Source organism: Canis lupus, chromosome 1 (assembly GCF_003254725.2).
Source record: "Canis lupus dingo isolate Sandy chromosome 1, ASM325472v2, whole genome shotgun sequence".
Classification (NCBI taxonomy): Eukaryota; Metazoa; Chordata; class Mammalia; order Carnivora; family Canidae; genus Canis; species Canis lupus.
Genome location: NC_064243.1, coordinates 113,250,823 through 113,265,945, shown reverse-complemented (window position 1 = coordinate 113,265,945; position 15,123 = coordinate 113,250,823). Strand labels below are relative to the sequence as shown.

The 15,123-nt window shown below is 63.0% G+C and overlaps 1 protein-coding gene and 1 long non-coding RNA gene across 6 annotated transcripts in view; one reads left to right on the top strand and one right to left on the bottom strand.

The window, feature by feature from the left end:
* The window catches only part of LOC118351625 (uncharacterized), a 21,760-nt gene extending 6,642 nt beyond the window's left edge, over positions 1–15,118 (bottom strand). Inside the window, exons 1-2 of one of the 2 annotated variants that reach the window (XR_004807344.2) lie at positions 14,977–15,118; positions 3,536–3,950 (exon numbers count right to left, since the gene is read on the bottom strand). This is a non-coding gene — a long non-coding RNA (uncharacterized LOC118351625). The remainder of the gene's footprint in view (positions 1–3,535; positions 3,951–14,976) is intronic. The other variant, XR_004807343.2, reaches the window with a different exon arrangement.
* LTBP4 (latent transforming growth factor beta binding protein 4) overlaps positions 434–15,123 on the top strand; it is a 28,189-nt gene continuing 13,499 nt past the window's right edge. For 2 of the 4 annotated variants that reach the window (XM_049095076.1, XM_025424955.3), the window contains exons 1-15: positions 2,239–2,429; positions 4,277–4,335; positions 4,501–4,639; positions 5,163–5,272; positions 10,037–10,228; positions 10,411–10,658; positions 10,736–10,838; positions 11,234–11,308; positions 11,410–11,532; positions 12,073–12,237; positions 12,903–13,049; positions 13,178–13,285; positions 13,868–13,999; positions 14,088–14,213; positions 14,998–15,123. In XM_049095076.1, coding sequence (XP_048951033.1) covers positions 2,278–2,429; positions 4,277–4,335; positions 4,501–4,639; positions 5,163–5,272; positions 10,037–10,228; positions 10,411–10,658; positions 10,736–10,838; positions 11,234–11,308; positions 11,410–11,532; positions 12,073–12,237; positions 12,903–13,049; positions 13,178–13,285; positions 13,868–13,999; positions 14,088–14,213; positions 14,998–15,123 — 2,005 coding nt within the window. In that variant the 5' untranslated portion in view covers positions 2,239–2,277. Of the gene's footprint in view, positions 472–2,238; positions 2,430–4,276; positions 4,336–4,500; positions 4,640–5,162; positions 5,273–6,450; positions 6,730–10,036; positions 10,229–10,410; positions 10,659–10,735; positions 10,839–11,233; positions 11,309–11,409; positions 11,533–12,072; positions 12,238–12,902; positions 13,050–13,177; positions 13,286–13,867; positions 14,000–14,087; positions 14,214–14,997 lie in introns of those variants that run through there. The other 2 variants (XM_049095072.1, XM_049095073.1) reach the window with 2 other exon arrangements.

The window sequence follows — 15,123 nt, the reverse complement described above, 5'->3', positions numbered from 1 at the left end:
ATCTAAAATATTGAGATAGTTTTTCCTTGCCAGGGAATCCAGAACACTTGTGTTATTGGAATGCTGGTGATTCTGGAACTGAGAGAATGTCAGAAAATCTGGGACACTAAAGAGATTTGTCTGTTTGTTAATACTGGTGGTAATACCCTGTGTGTGAGCACAGGATGGGAGGAAGCTTCCAGAATGCCACAGCTCTAGAACTCTGAGGGATTCTGAAGGGTTGAGATCAGAACAGGATCCAAAAGATGACATAGAAACGACCCTGGAAGATACTGGCACTGATGGGGAGAAATTGGGAGCTGGGGACTCCAAAGTGAAGGGGGATGGGAAGCCAATACCATCCCCGGAAGTTGTAGTGGTGAGCCAGAGGCTGTTGCCTAGCAACGAGCATTGAAGATGCCCCCGGATCCCTGGCAGAAAGGAGAAATTTCGGCAGCGCCCCCAGCAAATGCTCCAGCCACAGGGTAGGAGGTGAGGAGGAGGGCAATGGGGGTAGGGATGGGGGTGTCAGGACACGCTGTCCTGCAGGGCCATGTAAACCGGGTTGCGGGGGGCCTCACAAAAACAGGGATACAGAGCACATTCAGTGGGCAGCAGGCACTCCATATCATCAAGCTAGGACAGCCCACGAATGCCCGTGAGTGGGGCTTGAGTGTCATCGTTACTGCTCTAAGGGGCTGCATGTCCCTGGGTGGTGGGTGGGCCCAGATTCTAGGTGTCAGTGTGGGAGGGAGGCGTGGATTGCTGGAGGTGGCAGTAATAGTGTGAGTGTGGCTGTGTGAGTTACCCGATGATGCCTCTCTGTAACGGGGGAGGCTGAAGGGGTCGCCCATCCACCCTGCACACCCTCCACGGGAAGAAAGCGCAGGAGTAGGGGACGAGGATGAAGCTGGATCGGTTGATATTCTTAGCCTAGGGTGGGGCCCTATGGTCGGGGCAGGTGGCTTAGTATCCTGTGGGGGTGGAGCCTGTGATTTGCTGAGGGCGGAGCTAAGGATCCAGAACTGGAAGTCTTGAGATCCCTCACTCTGCCTCCAGGGATGGGGCCTGGGACCCGGAGGCGGGGCGAACACAAAGGGGTGGGGCTTGAAACCCCAGAGGCGGGGCGAACATGAAAGGGGTGGGGCCTGGAACCTGGAGGCCGGGCTAGCGTGAAAGGGCTGGGGCTTGGGATCCTAAGTAGGGGTCTGGACCGGCGTTCGCTGTGGAAAGGCGAGTGACCTGAAACTCAGAGAATCGTGCAAGTAGGAAGCCAGTTCTGAAGCTCAGGGGCGGTGACTTTGGGAGAAGTGCAATGGGAGAGGGGGCAGGATATGGTTTTAGGAGTCTGGAACTCCCTAAAGAGTGCAGGTGACCCCCTAAGGTAAGGGGGCCTCCCCCGTGGCTTGGCGCTCCCGAAGGATGGTAGAGGGCCCTACGCAGGGAGGGGACTGGAATTCCCTAAAGAGAGAGTCTGTAACTGTCAGTGGAGGGGTGCTGTTGGGAATCTTTAACGATTCTGGCTAGGGAAGGGGCGTCTGGTAAGCTCCAGGGGCAGCAGTGGATGGAGAGGAGTGTGAGAACAGCTCTTTGAGAACCGCCCCCCCCCCCGGGAGCAAAGCCTGTGGGTCAGAGGCTACAGCCTTCTGAGGAGCAAACTTTTGCTAGTTGGACCCGGAACCCCTGAAGCATAGGCCCTCGAGAAGGGGAAATCCTTTGGGACGTTAGAGGCCCTCTAACGCCTGGGGCCTTAGAGGTGCCAGACCTGGGGCTTACTGTAGGATTAGCGCTCTTCCCCCAGAGTCCTGAGTCTCTTGCGTGAGAAGTGGATACCTCTAGAGGCTTCCAGCGTTTACACCAGTTGGGCAGCAAATTCTAATCAAATTCTCCCACAACGGTGAGCAAGGGATGAGGCCTGTGAGAGTCCAGTTCAGGGGACCCTGCCCGCTGCCTACGCATCCTTCCCAGCCGCGGGAGGGGTCCCAGCACCTCCACCCTCCGGCGTCTCCTTCCCACGTCGGTCCCCGACTCCCCGATCTACCCTCCGGCACCGAGACCTCCAGGCCCCGGCGCCCCCCGCCCGGCACCTGTCCCTCTAGCCCCTCCCCTGCCGCCTTCCGATTGGCCGCGCGGGCAGCGCCCCCTGGCGGCCCCGGGCTCTGATTGGCGGGAAGTTCGCAGCCGCTAGGACTGTGGAGAAAATGAGTCGGCCTCGGGCGGGGGCGGGAGGCGGGGCCGCGCCGAGCCGGACCCGCTGGACACACGGCCCGCCTGGAGCGGGACTCCACGCCGGACACGATGCGGCGGCCTGGCCCCAGCGGCCGCCGCCCCCTTCTGCTGGTGCTGCTGCTGCCGCTCTTCGCAGCCGCCGCCTCCGCTGCCAGCCCCAGCCCCAGCCCCGGCCCCAGCGAGGCCGTCGAGGTCGCGGGGATCCCGGGCCGCCGGGCCGGGTAAGCCCCGCTGCGACCCCTTCTTCCCTGTGCCCCCTCCACCCAGTAAGCCTGGTGGCCCGGAAGGACAAGGACTCGCGGGTTTAGGGGAATACGAACCCAGTGCTTCGGGGTAGGGATGGAAGAGCCAGAGCCCTCGGGTTTACTAGGACCCTCTATTTTTGCAGGGGTTAGAATCCGGGGAGTCCTGAAATTTTGAGGCGAGGGATTCGCCGCCGGTGTGGTAGATGGATAACATGGCCGCAGGGAATTCTAGGGTTTTTTTTGGGAGAAAGGTCCCAGCCTATATGGGGATGGGGCTTTGAGTTTTCCTACGCTGATAGATGGGTGGGGCCCTCCAGCTGGGATGGGGTTCCCAAGCTTCTTGGGTGCTTAAGGAGGAGGAGTATCGGAGGTTACGAAGGGATTCTATGGTGGGGCTGAGACGTCCTGGTTTTCTAGGGTTTGGGAATAGGCCTGGATGAATTAAAAGGGACACTTGGATTTTCCTAATGACTAAGGAAGACGTGGACTTCGGGCTTGATGGCGGAGGGGCTTGCAGGGGGTTGTGCGGGGGCGGGGGGTTCCTCAGATTTCATGAGGGCTGGGGATGCTCTGGTTTCCTAGAATTAGGATTCCAGGCTTGAATGAAGGACCAGTGATTTCGCGGCAAGAGATCCCAAATTTCCTATAGATTTGGGGGGTTATAGCTACCCTTCCTGTCTGCGGGTGACGAGTTCCAAGGAAGCAGTCTGCCCAGCACCCCCCCCCCCCCCCCCCTGCGGCCCAGCGCTCCGTTACAAAGGCCCCGGGCTCCGCTCCCGCCTCGGTCTCTGCGAATGCGTTTAGTAACCCGAGCCGCGCCGGGGGCGGGGCCGGGAAGGGGTTAACCCGGAGAAAAGGCGGGAGGGAATACGGTAAGATCGGGGGTCCCGGGGGCTCCCATCCGGGCAGCCTCCCCTCCCACTGGGCCCCACCCGTCTGGAAAGAGTCCAGGCGCCCGACGTCCCCTCCGCAGCATCTCCCCACTGCCCTTCTCTCGGGGCCAGAGCGCGCGTCCTCGTCCCTCGCCCCCCTTAGCCTGCGGATAATGGATTTGTCTGGGGGGCCCCCTCGTTGCGACGCACTTGCGCTGGAGCTGAGGACTCCGCTCTCCAGAATCTGAGACCCTCTGGGCGCGGAGATTTCTCGAAGAACGACTCCTTCCTCCTGGTCAGGCGGGGAACTGAGGCCCAAAGACCAGGAGATGCTGGCTCCAGGACGCAGCGCGTGGAAGGGCAGGAACGGGCTAGACCTCAGGCCTTGGGATTCCCAGTTCTGGGCTGTGGCTCCTTCGGTATCCCCCTCCACCTCAGCACCCTGCTGGACCCACAGTCAAAAGAGGACCTCCCTCCCCAGCTGCTGAGGCCTGTGGAAGTGGCGCCACCTGCCGGCCACGCTCGGGATGACGGCTGAGTCAAGGACAGGGACGTGCGGGGAGGGCGGGTTCTAGATTCCCAGACAGTCGGGGCTTGGAAATGCGCTTAGAAATCCTCTTTGCGTCTTTAAAAAAAAAAAAAAAAAAAAAAAAAAGCCGTTTAAAGAAAGACTTTAAGATGCCCTTACCAATAAGACTTTACCACTAAACACCAGTAAATAAATAAAAGTAGGGTTGCTGTGACCTTCATCCCCAGAGAGTCTAAGCCAATTTGCCTCTCACTGTTTAGATGGGGAAACTGAGGCATCCAGCTTAGCGCCTCCGATTGATCAAACATCCATTTCGAGTGCTCCCAAGCCTTCTCTTGGCTCTCCCACCCCTACCCCCCATTGCCCTCTTTGGGGAGTCCTAGGGGGCTAGGGGCCTGAGTGACTTCCACCCCTGTTTATAGTCTTGCTGTTTGTCGGTGCTGCCCAGGCCGATCGCCCAGGAGAAGTCGCTGCTTCAGAGGTGGGTTCTTCTAGGTGGGGTACGGGTAGGGAGTGAGAGAGGGTAAGAGCAGAGGGGTCGGGCTCCCTTCCTCACGCCTCATCCCAGCTGGAATGCCAGATGCACTTGGTGGAAAGACAGACTCAGTCCCTTCCTTCTCCACTTAGTCCCTGGCTGTCTCCGAAGCCTCCTGCAGGGTCGAGAGCTGCCCGCCCGAAAAGTGTGCCGGCCCACAGCAGTGCCTGACCTCAGTGCCCCTGGTGGTGCCGAGCCCCAGCCCCAGTGTGAGGAAGAGACAGGTGTCCCTCAACTGGCAGCCACTGACGTGAGTGTGCGATCCCTCCCCTACCAGACGCGCAGGAGCTCCCAGCTCTGCCTCTGTCCCGCACACCTTTCTCTCTGCTCCCTGCGTCTCCTCCCTTCTTCTCTATCTGTGTCTCTCAACTTCTATCTCTGTTTCTACGTCTCCTTTGCATGCCTATCCCATCCTCTGGCTTTTCCGTCTCCATCTCTCTGCCCTCTCTCCATGTCCCCTCCCTGTATTTGTTCTTTGCCATTTCCGTCTGTTTCTCCCATCATTACCTGTCTCTAGTCCTCTGTGTCTCTCTTTTTCTCTTTCTCTCCCTTCCTCATCTGTTTCTCCCCCATCTTTGTCTCTGTTTCTCCCAAGCCTGTGAAGAACCCTCAAGGTCTGGCCCCCGGAAAGGGATTGGGAGGAGGGAGGGGGTGTTGGGAGAGCTGCTACCGGGAGATCCCCTGGCAGGGAAGGGCCCTTCTAGCTGCGGTGGGCGTGGGGGGAGGGGGCGTCCGTCTAACCGCATTTGTCTCCTCGGTCCTCTGCTCCCCAGGCTGCAGGAGGCCCGAGCTCTGCTGAGACGCAGGCGGCCCCGCGGGCCGGGGGGCCGGGCACTGCTGAGAAGGAGGCCCCCACAGCGCGCCCCTGCGGGCCAGACCCGGGGTAAGAACATCCGCCTTTCCTCTGCCGGGGGGCAGGGGGTGGGTTCCGGGCCAGATAAAGCCGTCTGGTTCCCACGGTCCAGCCGCCGCCTAGCTGCCCCCCGTTGTAGTTCAGCCCACCCCCCAGCCCCTCAGGACACGGACCCTCTAGGGACCCTGGCGTCCGGCCGCGAGAGGTGAGCCCGGGACAGGGCCAGACGCCGGCCAGAGGCGCTGACCCGCGGGGGTGTGGCCGGGAAGCCAGGCGTCCGGGCTCCCTGCGGCCGAAGAGGGGGGCGCTGTCCCGGCAGAGAGCGCAGCCGAACTAGCCCAGACAACAAAAGCGATTGTGCGGGTTGGCGCCTGCCCGGTCACCGAATGCCCAAAATTGCGGGGCGGCTGGGAGCCAAAGGCCTCCCCCTGCTTCCCCGACCCTCCCCCTGCCCTCCTCCCACTCCAGCTCTCGGCCCCTGGGTTAGCACACCCCCTAGTCTCCACCACCCTCTAAAGTCCCCCTCCTGCTGTGGCCTTCAGCCCAGATGTGTCCCCTTCTCCCTAAAGTCTTCCAGATGTGGGCATCCGGCCAGATGTGAGGACCCCCGCCCACAGCCTCAATCCGCCGTTTGCTCTTATCCAATTCTGACTTCTCCTACCAGGTGTGGGGGGTCCTGGCCAGATGTGACTGCATCCCCAATTGTGCCCCCGCCCCAGCGTCCTGCCCACAATTCAGACCCCCAATTCCTTCATGGGCCCAGGTGCACCGACCCTTCTCTCCCCCAGATGTGCCACCTGGCCGCCCAGATGTGCATGACAGCCCCCTATCCAGACGAAGCCTCCTTCTCTGTGTCTAGGGCGGTGGAGAATCAGCCTTTACCGGCCTCCCCAAATGTGGCCCCCACTCCTCTTTCCTCTTTATGGAGTCAGCCCCGTCTGGGGGGAAACCGGCCCGCCCCCACCTGTTCCCTTCCCCGCTGCTCCCCTGCGGGCCCCATTCACTTGTTGGTGCGAGGCGGGGGCAGACGGGGCGCCCCCCTCCCCCCTGCGAGTCTAGCGCCCAGCCTGCGCGCCTCTGGCTGCGCGCCCAGCCCCACGCGCCCCCGCGCGGCCGCCGGGGAGGGAGTGGTGGGGAGGGGGGGCCTGAGCGGGGGCGCGGCCGCCCTCCCCCGCAGGCGGGCGGGCGCGGCCGGGCCCCTCGGGCGGGCTGGGGCGGCGGCGCGGCGGAGCGCGGCGCTGCAGCCATGGCGGGCGGCGCGCGGGTGTCGCTATTGGTGCTGCTGGCGCTGCTCGGGCCGCAGCCCGTGCTGGGCCGGCCCCGAGAGCGCCTCCGCGTGCGCTTCACCCCGGCCGTGTGCGGCCTGCGCTGCGTCCATGGGCCAACCGGCTCCCGCTGTACCCCGACCTGCGCGCCCCGCAACGCCACCAGCGTGGACAGCGGCGCGCCCGGCGGGGCGGCCCCGGGGGGACCCGGCTTCCGCGCCTGTGAGTGCGGGGTGGTGGTCCCGAGGGAGGGGCTCCCCGGGGGAGGAGGGTCCCCGGGGACGGGAGAGACAGTCCCCCGGGGAGAGGGAGCCCAGATGCGGTGTGCAGGAGTGCTGGGGAATCCCTGGGGTATTTAAGGCAGGGGGACTTCAATTCCTGGCTTTGGGGGTTGAGTCCTGAGGGCCCCGATTTTGCAAGCGACGAGGCTTCTCAGTGACCTGTGGCGTCCCACGTGAGGGGATTGGGGCCGGCTTTCATGCCTCTGAGTCCAAGTGGGAGATACCAGAGTGGAGGGACCGGGAGCTCTGGCGAAGGGGACCCCAATTCTGAGATTGTAAGGAGTCCCTGGAGACCAAGGGAGACTTTCAGGGCCCCGAGGGGTGTCCCAGTTTCTGTATCTTGGGTGGGAGGGATTAGGAAAGCCCAGGATGAGAGTGCCTGTGAGGAGGGGGATTGGGGTGAGAAAAGTGGATCCCAAGAGCTGAGCGGGAAGGGGTCCCTAGGAGGGTCTCTGCAGGCCCCTGAGTTGCAAAGGTCGCACGTGGGAGAGAAATCCAGATAGGAGGCCTAGGGGGAGGGGCGCCCCCTGGGGGCCGAGGGTACAGGAGGGTGCGCACCAGGCACCCCTGCAGTAGGGAGCCCCCCGCGGGCTCAGGTGAGGTGGGGAGGGTGGGCCACCTGTTGGCCCCAGGGTGCAGGGATGGGCGGGCCCTCCGGGTCGGGGCCTACCTGCCCCCAACCCCAGAGGCCCTCTGGAGTGGGGAGTGGGGGCCCCTGGCTCTGAGAACTCGCCCAGCCTGGCCCCCAGCCAATCCAGCCCTGGCCGGCGTGAGCTCATCTCCCGCCTGAGCCCCCGCCCGCTGCCACTCCCTCTCTCCTCCCCTCCCTCCCTCCTTCCTACACTCCCTCCCGGCCCAGCCCCAACGCGCCCGTGCCAGGCGCCGTGCCCAGGCGGGTGCCAAGCCCCTGGAGGCACAGGAGGGGACTGTGGAGGAGGGTTGACCCCGGCAGGACCCCGATGTCCTCAGCTCCTTATTCATCCAGAGGCGTGGGGCATGGAGTTGGCTGTGCCCAAGTAGCGATCCGTCGCGGGTGTGGGAGCCCCAAGGGAGCTGGGTGGGGGGCCGGCAGTCAGACCGAGAGAAGGTGGAGAAATGCCCGTGGAGGCTGAGAAATGCCCTGAGACCTAGCTGGATTACCCTGACCGCCGGCAGAGACCCTTCCTATTTTGGAATCCTGACTCCTAGTTAAGCCTCTCCTGCTACTCAATTAAGGACCCTTATTAGGACACTCTGGAGTCCTGGCCTGACTCCCCTAAGTAGGGGAGCCCAGAATCTCAGCCATCAGACCCTAAGCCTCCTCCCCACCCCTATCAACAGACTCCAGAGACCAGCCCCTCCAGTGAAGTTCCCTCCCATTCTTCTGATGTAATCCCCCCAAACTGTGCCCCTCACCAGAGAACTCTGTAGTATTGTCCCTCAGCTACTCCTCCCTACTTTCCAGAGAAACCCCAGATTACAAACCCTATATAGTGATAACTCCCCTCCCTAGCTGAATTCTCTTTCCACAAAAGACTACCATTCTCTTATATTTCCAACTGAGTGCCATCAGATTCCTGATTCCTGTCTTTCCAAGCCTTGCTTTTCCAGCTGACCCCCTCCCCAGGAACTTCTGATTTATCTATCTTCAGAGAAGCCCAGAGTTGGTCTTGATCAGCTGATTCTCACAAGAAGACTCTCCAGACACTGTGCTCCCCCTACGTAGCCATTAATCCAAAGACTCGAGCACCTAATCCCTTAGCCTGGGAGGGGACGGGGATCCACAGTATCCTAGAATCTTCCCAGAGGATTGAGGCTCTTGTGTGCTGGGGACTCCCAGGGAAACCCATTTCTCCACCTAAGCCCTGTTCTCAGCACCTTCGATCTAGCTGTCCCCTAGAAGGCACTAGAGTCCTGTTTTCTAGGTAACTCTCCCCAAAATAATTTAGCAGACTTCTGTTGAAAGGGAGCTTCGGTTTCCTGTGAGCTAGGCTCTCTTTCCATTCTAGAAACCTTGAGCCCTCTTTGAATCCCAGAGTACTGCACTCTATGTGATCTCCTTCCAGGAGTCCAGTCCCTTCACCCTTCTAAACTGAAGGGGCTCCCTCTATGCTTTCCTTCTCTCCAGTGTGTGGCTCAGAATCCCACACACGCCTTCCTGGACGGCCCCAGCCGCCTGCCCCCTTCCTCCCCTCCGCACAGCTGTCTCCAGCTGTTCCCTGCAGCCCCGGGGGAGAGAGGGAGGGGGTGCCCTCGCAGGATACGTCCGGCCTTCTTTGGCTCAGAGGGCTCGGGGCTCCCCAAGGGTCCGGAATGCGGAGCCGCCGCCCTACCCCCACCGCACCCCTCTCTTTGTTTACCCCGCCGCACAGCTGGCAGTGCCCCGCCCAGAGGTGGCCGGGGGCCCAGCGAGGGCGCGCAGCGGGGAGAGGAGGCGCGTTCCCGTCGCGGCCCCGCCCCGGGGCTACAGGAGGCGGGAAGGCAGGGCTGGAGCTCCGCAGCCGGAGTCGGAGCGGAGGTGGGCGGAGACAAAGCGCGGTGGGTGGAGCCAGGGCACCCGGAGAGCCAAGGAGGTGGGGCCGGAGGAGCGCCCGCCGGGGGGTGGGGGGGGGATCCGCGTGAGGGAAGGAAGGTGGGCGGGGCTAAAGGCGCAGGTTAAACACCTTGACAGGCGAGGTTTAGAATCCGGCGGATAGAGGGTACCGTGCGCGAGGACCTCAGCAGGGGGACGCACAACTAGGGGGCAGAGCTTGAGTGTCGCGGACCCGGCCAGACGGGGATGTGCGTGTACCTAGAACGGTAAAGAGACAGAGCTGGGAGAGGGGAGTGGTGCCCGGGGCGGGGCGGGGGGCAAAATGTCGATTTAGTCCATGGAAGAGACCGGCGCCGGGTCTGCGTAGCTAGAACAGCATGCGACCCAGCCAGATGATAGATGGGCGGGGCTAGATGCTAAGGAAAGAGCTAGAGTGGTCGGGCTGAGCCAATGGGCGGAGACAGCGCCGTCGGGGTGGGGCTGGAACGCCTGGACTCGGCCTCGAAGTGGGACGGGGAGGAAGGGCGGAGCGACCTGAAAGTGAATGAAGAGCCCGAGGGCGTAGTGAGCGGACCCAGGGGGCGGAGCTATACCGGAGGGCTGTACGACAGGACCCTGCCAATGCAGGTGTCCAGGGTTGGCGGGGGTGACACAAGACGGCTCAAGGCGGAGCGACTTACAGGGAGGCGATACTTGTATAACGTTAGGGTCTGAGCTAGCCTCTCTCTCCCCCCAGTCCTGTGTCCCTTGATCTGTCACAACGGCGGGGTGTGCGTGAAGCCTGACCGCTGCCTCTGTCCCCCGGACTTCGCTGGCAAGTTCTGCCAGCTGCATTCCTCGGGCGCCCGGCCACCGGCCCCGGCCATGCCAGGCCTCACCCGCTCGGTGTACACCATGCCACTGGCCAACCACCGCGACGACGAGCACGGTGAGGAGAGTGCGGCCGGGGTCCCCTCTGACCCATCTTTCCACTATCTCGCTGTTTCTCCGACCCTCATCTTTCCTGCCTTCCCCTGGGTACCCTTCTCCCTTGCGCCCTTCCCCCATTCCTAGTCCCAGTCCGTAAGGACCCGTGTAGACACGCCTCTGCCCTGCCGTGCCTCCCTCCAGGCGTGGCGTCCATGGTGAGCGTCCACGTGGAGCACCCGCAGGAGGCGTCCGTGGTGGTGCACCAGGTGGAGCGCGTGTCGGGCTCCTGGGAGGAGGCGGACGCCGCGGCGGTGGCGCGGGCGGAGGCGGCGGCGCGGGCGGAGGCGGCGGCGCCCTACACGGTGCTGGCCCAGAGCGCGCCGCGCGAGGACAGCTATTCGGATGCCTCCGGCTTCGGTTACTGCTTTCGGGAGCTGCGCGGAGGCGAAGTGAGTCGAGGCGGGTGGGGAGGGGCCCCGGAGCGTGCCACCACGCGGGGGCGCGCTCACCCAACGCTTCTCCGCAGTGTGCGTCCCCGCTGCCCGGGCTCCGGACTCAGGAGGTGTGCTGCCGAGGGGCAGGCTTGGCCTGGGGCGTGCACGACTGTCAGTCCTGTTCGGAGCACCTGGGTAAGCCCCAGGACGTCCCTGAGGTGCTCGGAGCTGGGGAGAGGTGATAACCCCGTGGCTCCTGGTACCCGGCCCGTAGACCAACCGTGTTCGCAGGTTCTAGCCACACCTACCCCGTTGTGGGGATCATTTCCACTCTGGAGCTATCCATGCCGCTCTGGGACCGCCCACTCTACTTTCGGACTTGGCTACTCTGTTCTCACCCCACCATTACGCCCAGACCCTACTCGTGCGTTTCCGGAACCTCCCACTTTGCCTTCTCTCCCACCGCCTAAGGTTCCTCCTGCACTCAAGCCACACCCAACATCTTTTAATCTCTCCCATCCCTCTTTTGTCCCCACCCATCTATTGTCCGCTCCGCCCGCCCCTGGCCCACCCCTCTCTTCTCTCTGCAGGGATTTCCGACCGAGTAGGGACCCCAGATGGACCGTGTCCAACCGGCTTTGAAAGGGTTAATGGGTCCTGCCAAGGTGAGGGGGTGGCAGGAGTGGGAAGGGCTCGCTTGGCTTTGCCCGCTGGGCTGGCAGAGAGCTCATCCCTGACGCCCCTGAGACCACTGCGTTCCTCACAGATGTGGATGAATGCGCGACCGGCGGACGTTGCCAGCACGGGGAGTGTGCGAACACGCACGGCGGGTACACCTGCGTGTGCCCCGACGGCTTCCTGCACGACTCCTCCCGCAGCAGCTGCATCTGTGAGCCATTGGGAGGGGGCCGAGGCTGGATCCCGCGTCTGCGCCCCCAGCCCTCAGGCCCATTCCAGAGCATCCCTGGGCCTTAATTCCCTAAGACTCCCCAGATCCTCCCAGATTTCCCCCCATCACTCTTATTAGACCCCCCTCAGAACGTCTCAGACTGACACACCCTCAGACTCCCTAGTCCTGCTTCGGTCCCTCTTAGAACGCTTCAAACTTTTAGATCTTTATCCCTTCAGATCTTCTTTCTTCAACTCTTCTCAGACCCCCGAATCTCTTCAACTCCCTCGACCACCAGACCTTCTGCAGACCCTAAGATCCTTCCCAGAATTCTCTCATTCCCTTCTCAGGCCCCAAACCTTTCTCAGACCTCCAGACCCCTCACCTCTCCTTCAGACCCTCTCCGACCTCTTCCGAATGGCTTTTACACCCACCAAGACCCCCCCCGCCCCGCCCCGGGACCATCCTCCGGTCTCCCAGATCCCCTAGTTCCGTCACACTCCCAAGGCCGCCCTGAATAATCGACTCCCCCACCCCCAGCCCAGCACGTGATCTCAGAGGCCAAAGGGCCCTGCTTCCGCGTGCTCCGCGACGGTGGCTGCTCGCTGCCCATTTTGCGCAACATCACCAAGCAGATCTGCTGCTGTAGCCGCGTGGGCAAAGCCTGGGGTCGAGGCTGCCAGCTCTGCCCACCCTTCGGCTCAGGTGAGCGCCCCCTGCCTGGTCTATCTCTAGACTCGACTGCCGCGGCGCCCGCTCTAGGCCCCGCCCCCGGGCCGCGGGACTCCAGGCCCTCAAACCAGACTGGGCCCTAGCCTTGGCCACGCCCCCAGCCCGAGACGCTCAGGCCGCCTCCGGCCCGGCCCACCCCACCTTTGGCCACGCCCACCGAGACACACCCCCTGAGTCGCCATCCGCCTTGACTACCGCTAGCCCTTGAGAGACGCTGCCTGCCCAATCTTGTCTCCCAGCTTTGGCCAAGTCTGGAGTTCCTGAGACCCTGCCTTCAGCTTAGGCTCCTTCTTGGGCACCACCCCAGATGCCCCCCTTTCCTGAGACACTTCCCTGGCAGTCCAACTTCTGCCTAACACTAGACCCTTCAACAGACTAAACCACACCCACCCTCAACGCCTGTCCCTATCCTTATCCCTACCCAAATTAGGAAAAACACCCTTGGTCCCCCCCTTAGCCTTTAGCCCATTCTTTGGCCGGGGTACTACCTCAAGCCAGAGTCCAACCCAAACCTCTGACCCACACCCAAAGTCAAGCCCTGCTCCCCAGTCAAAGCCAGATTCTAGACTCCTCTTCTCTCATTGCCTCCTGCTTTCTCTCATTCTCTCTGCTTCTCTCCCTCCCTTTCTCGTTCCCAGAGGGTTTTCGAGAGATCTGCCCTGCTGGCCCTGGCTACCACTACTCAGCCTCTGACCTCCGCTACAACACCAGGCCCCTGGGCCAGGAGCCACCCCGAGTGTCCCTCAGCCACCGGGCTCCACCCTCCACCCCTAGGCCACCCACAGGTGAGCTGGCTTCTGGAGGAGGATATGTCATCTCCAAGGGGCTGGCCTAGCCTTATAAGGAAAAGAGGAGAGAGGAGGGGGGACACCCAAATCCAGGTCTCTGTTCACTGATACCTCTTCTTTGCCAGGCTTTCTGCCCACCCATCGTCCAGAACCCCCACCTGAGCCCAGGCCGGGCCCTGAGCTTCCCCTGCCCAGCATCCCTGCCTGGTCTGGTCCTGAGATCTCTGAATCAGGTGCAGTAGAGGGAATCATGGGCATTGGTGGAGGTATTACAGGTGGGGATTCTAGGAGGTAGCTCCAAGGTGAAGATTCCAGGATAGGGATGTTAAGGAATGAGTGGGAAGAGAGAAAAGTTTGGAGAGCCAAGTGTTGGGTAACATTAGGAGCTGATGTCAGGAGGCCTGGGTTCAAGTTCTCTGTCAATTGGGCAAGTCATTTAACCTCTCTGAACCTCAGTTTCCTCATTTGTAAAATGAGGATCATTGTGAGGATTCGTCGAACCATCTCTGAAGACTCTGCCACTTAGTAAGTGCACAGTTAAAGTTAGACAATTTTCATGCAGAGGATACTAAGACTATATCTCGGGCAGATGGTTGGAGAGCAAAATAATCAGAAGTAGAGACTTTGGGGTGGCCATAAAGGGAATTCAGGTGGAGCATCTGATGAGTACATCCCAGAATAAAGGAAAGGAGGATCAGACTGGGCTGGGGGGTGGGGGACATCCATAAGGGTGTCTTAGGCAGAGGGGATTGTACTGGGATGAAAGGGACAGAGGATTCAGAGATGGGGGAACCCTGGCTGTCTGGACCCCCCAGGTACTTCTGCGGGCGTGTGTCAGCGCAGTCCCCAGGTCTGCGGCCCGGGACGCTGCATCCCACGGCCCAGTGGCTACACCTGCGCGTGCGACTCTGGCTTCCGACTCAGCCCGCAGGGCACACACTGCATCGGTGAGCCTGGCAGAGGGGGTGGGCGGAGGCGGGGCGGTCGGGGGGGCTTTGCCAGTCACCTCCTGACCGGCCCCCTCCGTGCCCTCAGACGTGGACGAATGTCGCCGCGTGCCCCCGCCCTGTGCCCCCGGGCGCTGTGAAAACACGCCGGGAAGCTTCCGTTGCGTGTGCGGCCAGGGCTTCCGAGCGGGCCTGCGGGCTTCGGAGTGCCTGGGTGAGAAGTCCGGCCCCGCAGCTGCGGGCCCCACCCCTGCCCCGGTCCGGCTCCAGCAGCACACCCCCCCCCCCCCCCCGGCTTCCCCGCGCCCCTGCTCCCGCCCCGAGACCTGCTCCCGCTCTCCCCTCGGCCCCACCACTGTCTCTGCCGCGCCCGCCAGCGCCTCCCGTCGGGGCGCGTCCCCGCTGCACCACCGCCCGGCTGCTCTCGGCCCGGGCTCGGCTCCGCTCCTCCCCTGGCCCCGCCTCCTCCGTATTCGGGACCGGCTCCCGCGCTCCCCAGGCACCGCCCGGGTCCTACGGTCCTACCCAGGCCGCGACCTCTCACCTGACCGCGCGCGACCCCAGATCCCGCCCCGCCGCGCCCGAGCCCCGTCCTCACCCCGCACCGCCCCTTCCCTTGCTCCTGCCTTCCTTTTGTTCGGTCCGCGTAGCTGCCCTTCCCGCCCTGCCCCTGCCCAGGTCCTGCCCTCCCCAGATTGACCCCCTCGCGGTCCTCTCCCCGCCTCCGCCCTGGCCGAGTCCCCAGTCCTCGTCGGGTCCTCCTCTTTCACCTGCCCGCCCTCCAGCCCTCCCTCCGGCCCTCCCGCCTACGCCTTAAACCTACCCGCTCTGGGCCCTCCTACTGCCCCTGGCTCCCGCCCCAGTCTGGCCCGGGCCCGAGTTTGGCTCCACCCCCGCCTCCCCACCTCCCATCCTCCCTGAGTCCGCCGAGGGCGGGCGTGGAGGGGAGTGAGGGGGAGTGTCTGCCCCAGTCTCACCCTCCGGGTTGGTGCCTGCAGACGTGGACGAGTGCCACCGCGTGCCCCCGCCGTGTGACCGCGGGCGGTGCGAGAACACGCCGGGCAGCTTCCTGTGCGTGTGCCCCGCTGGGTACCAGGCTGCAGCCCACGGAGCCGGCTGCCAGG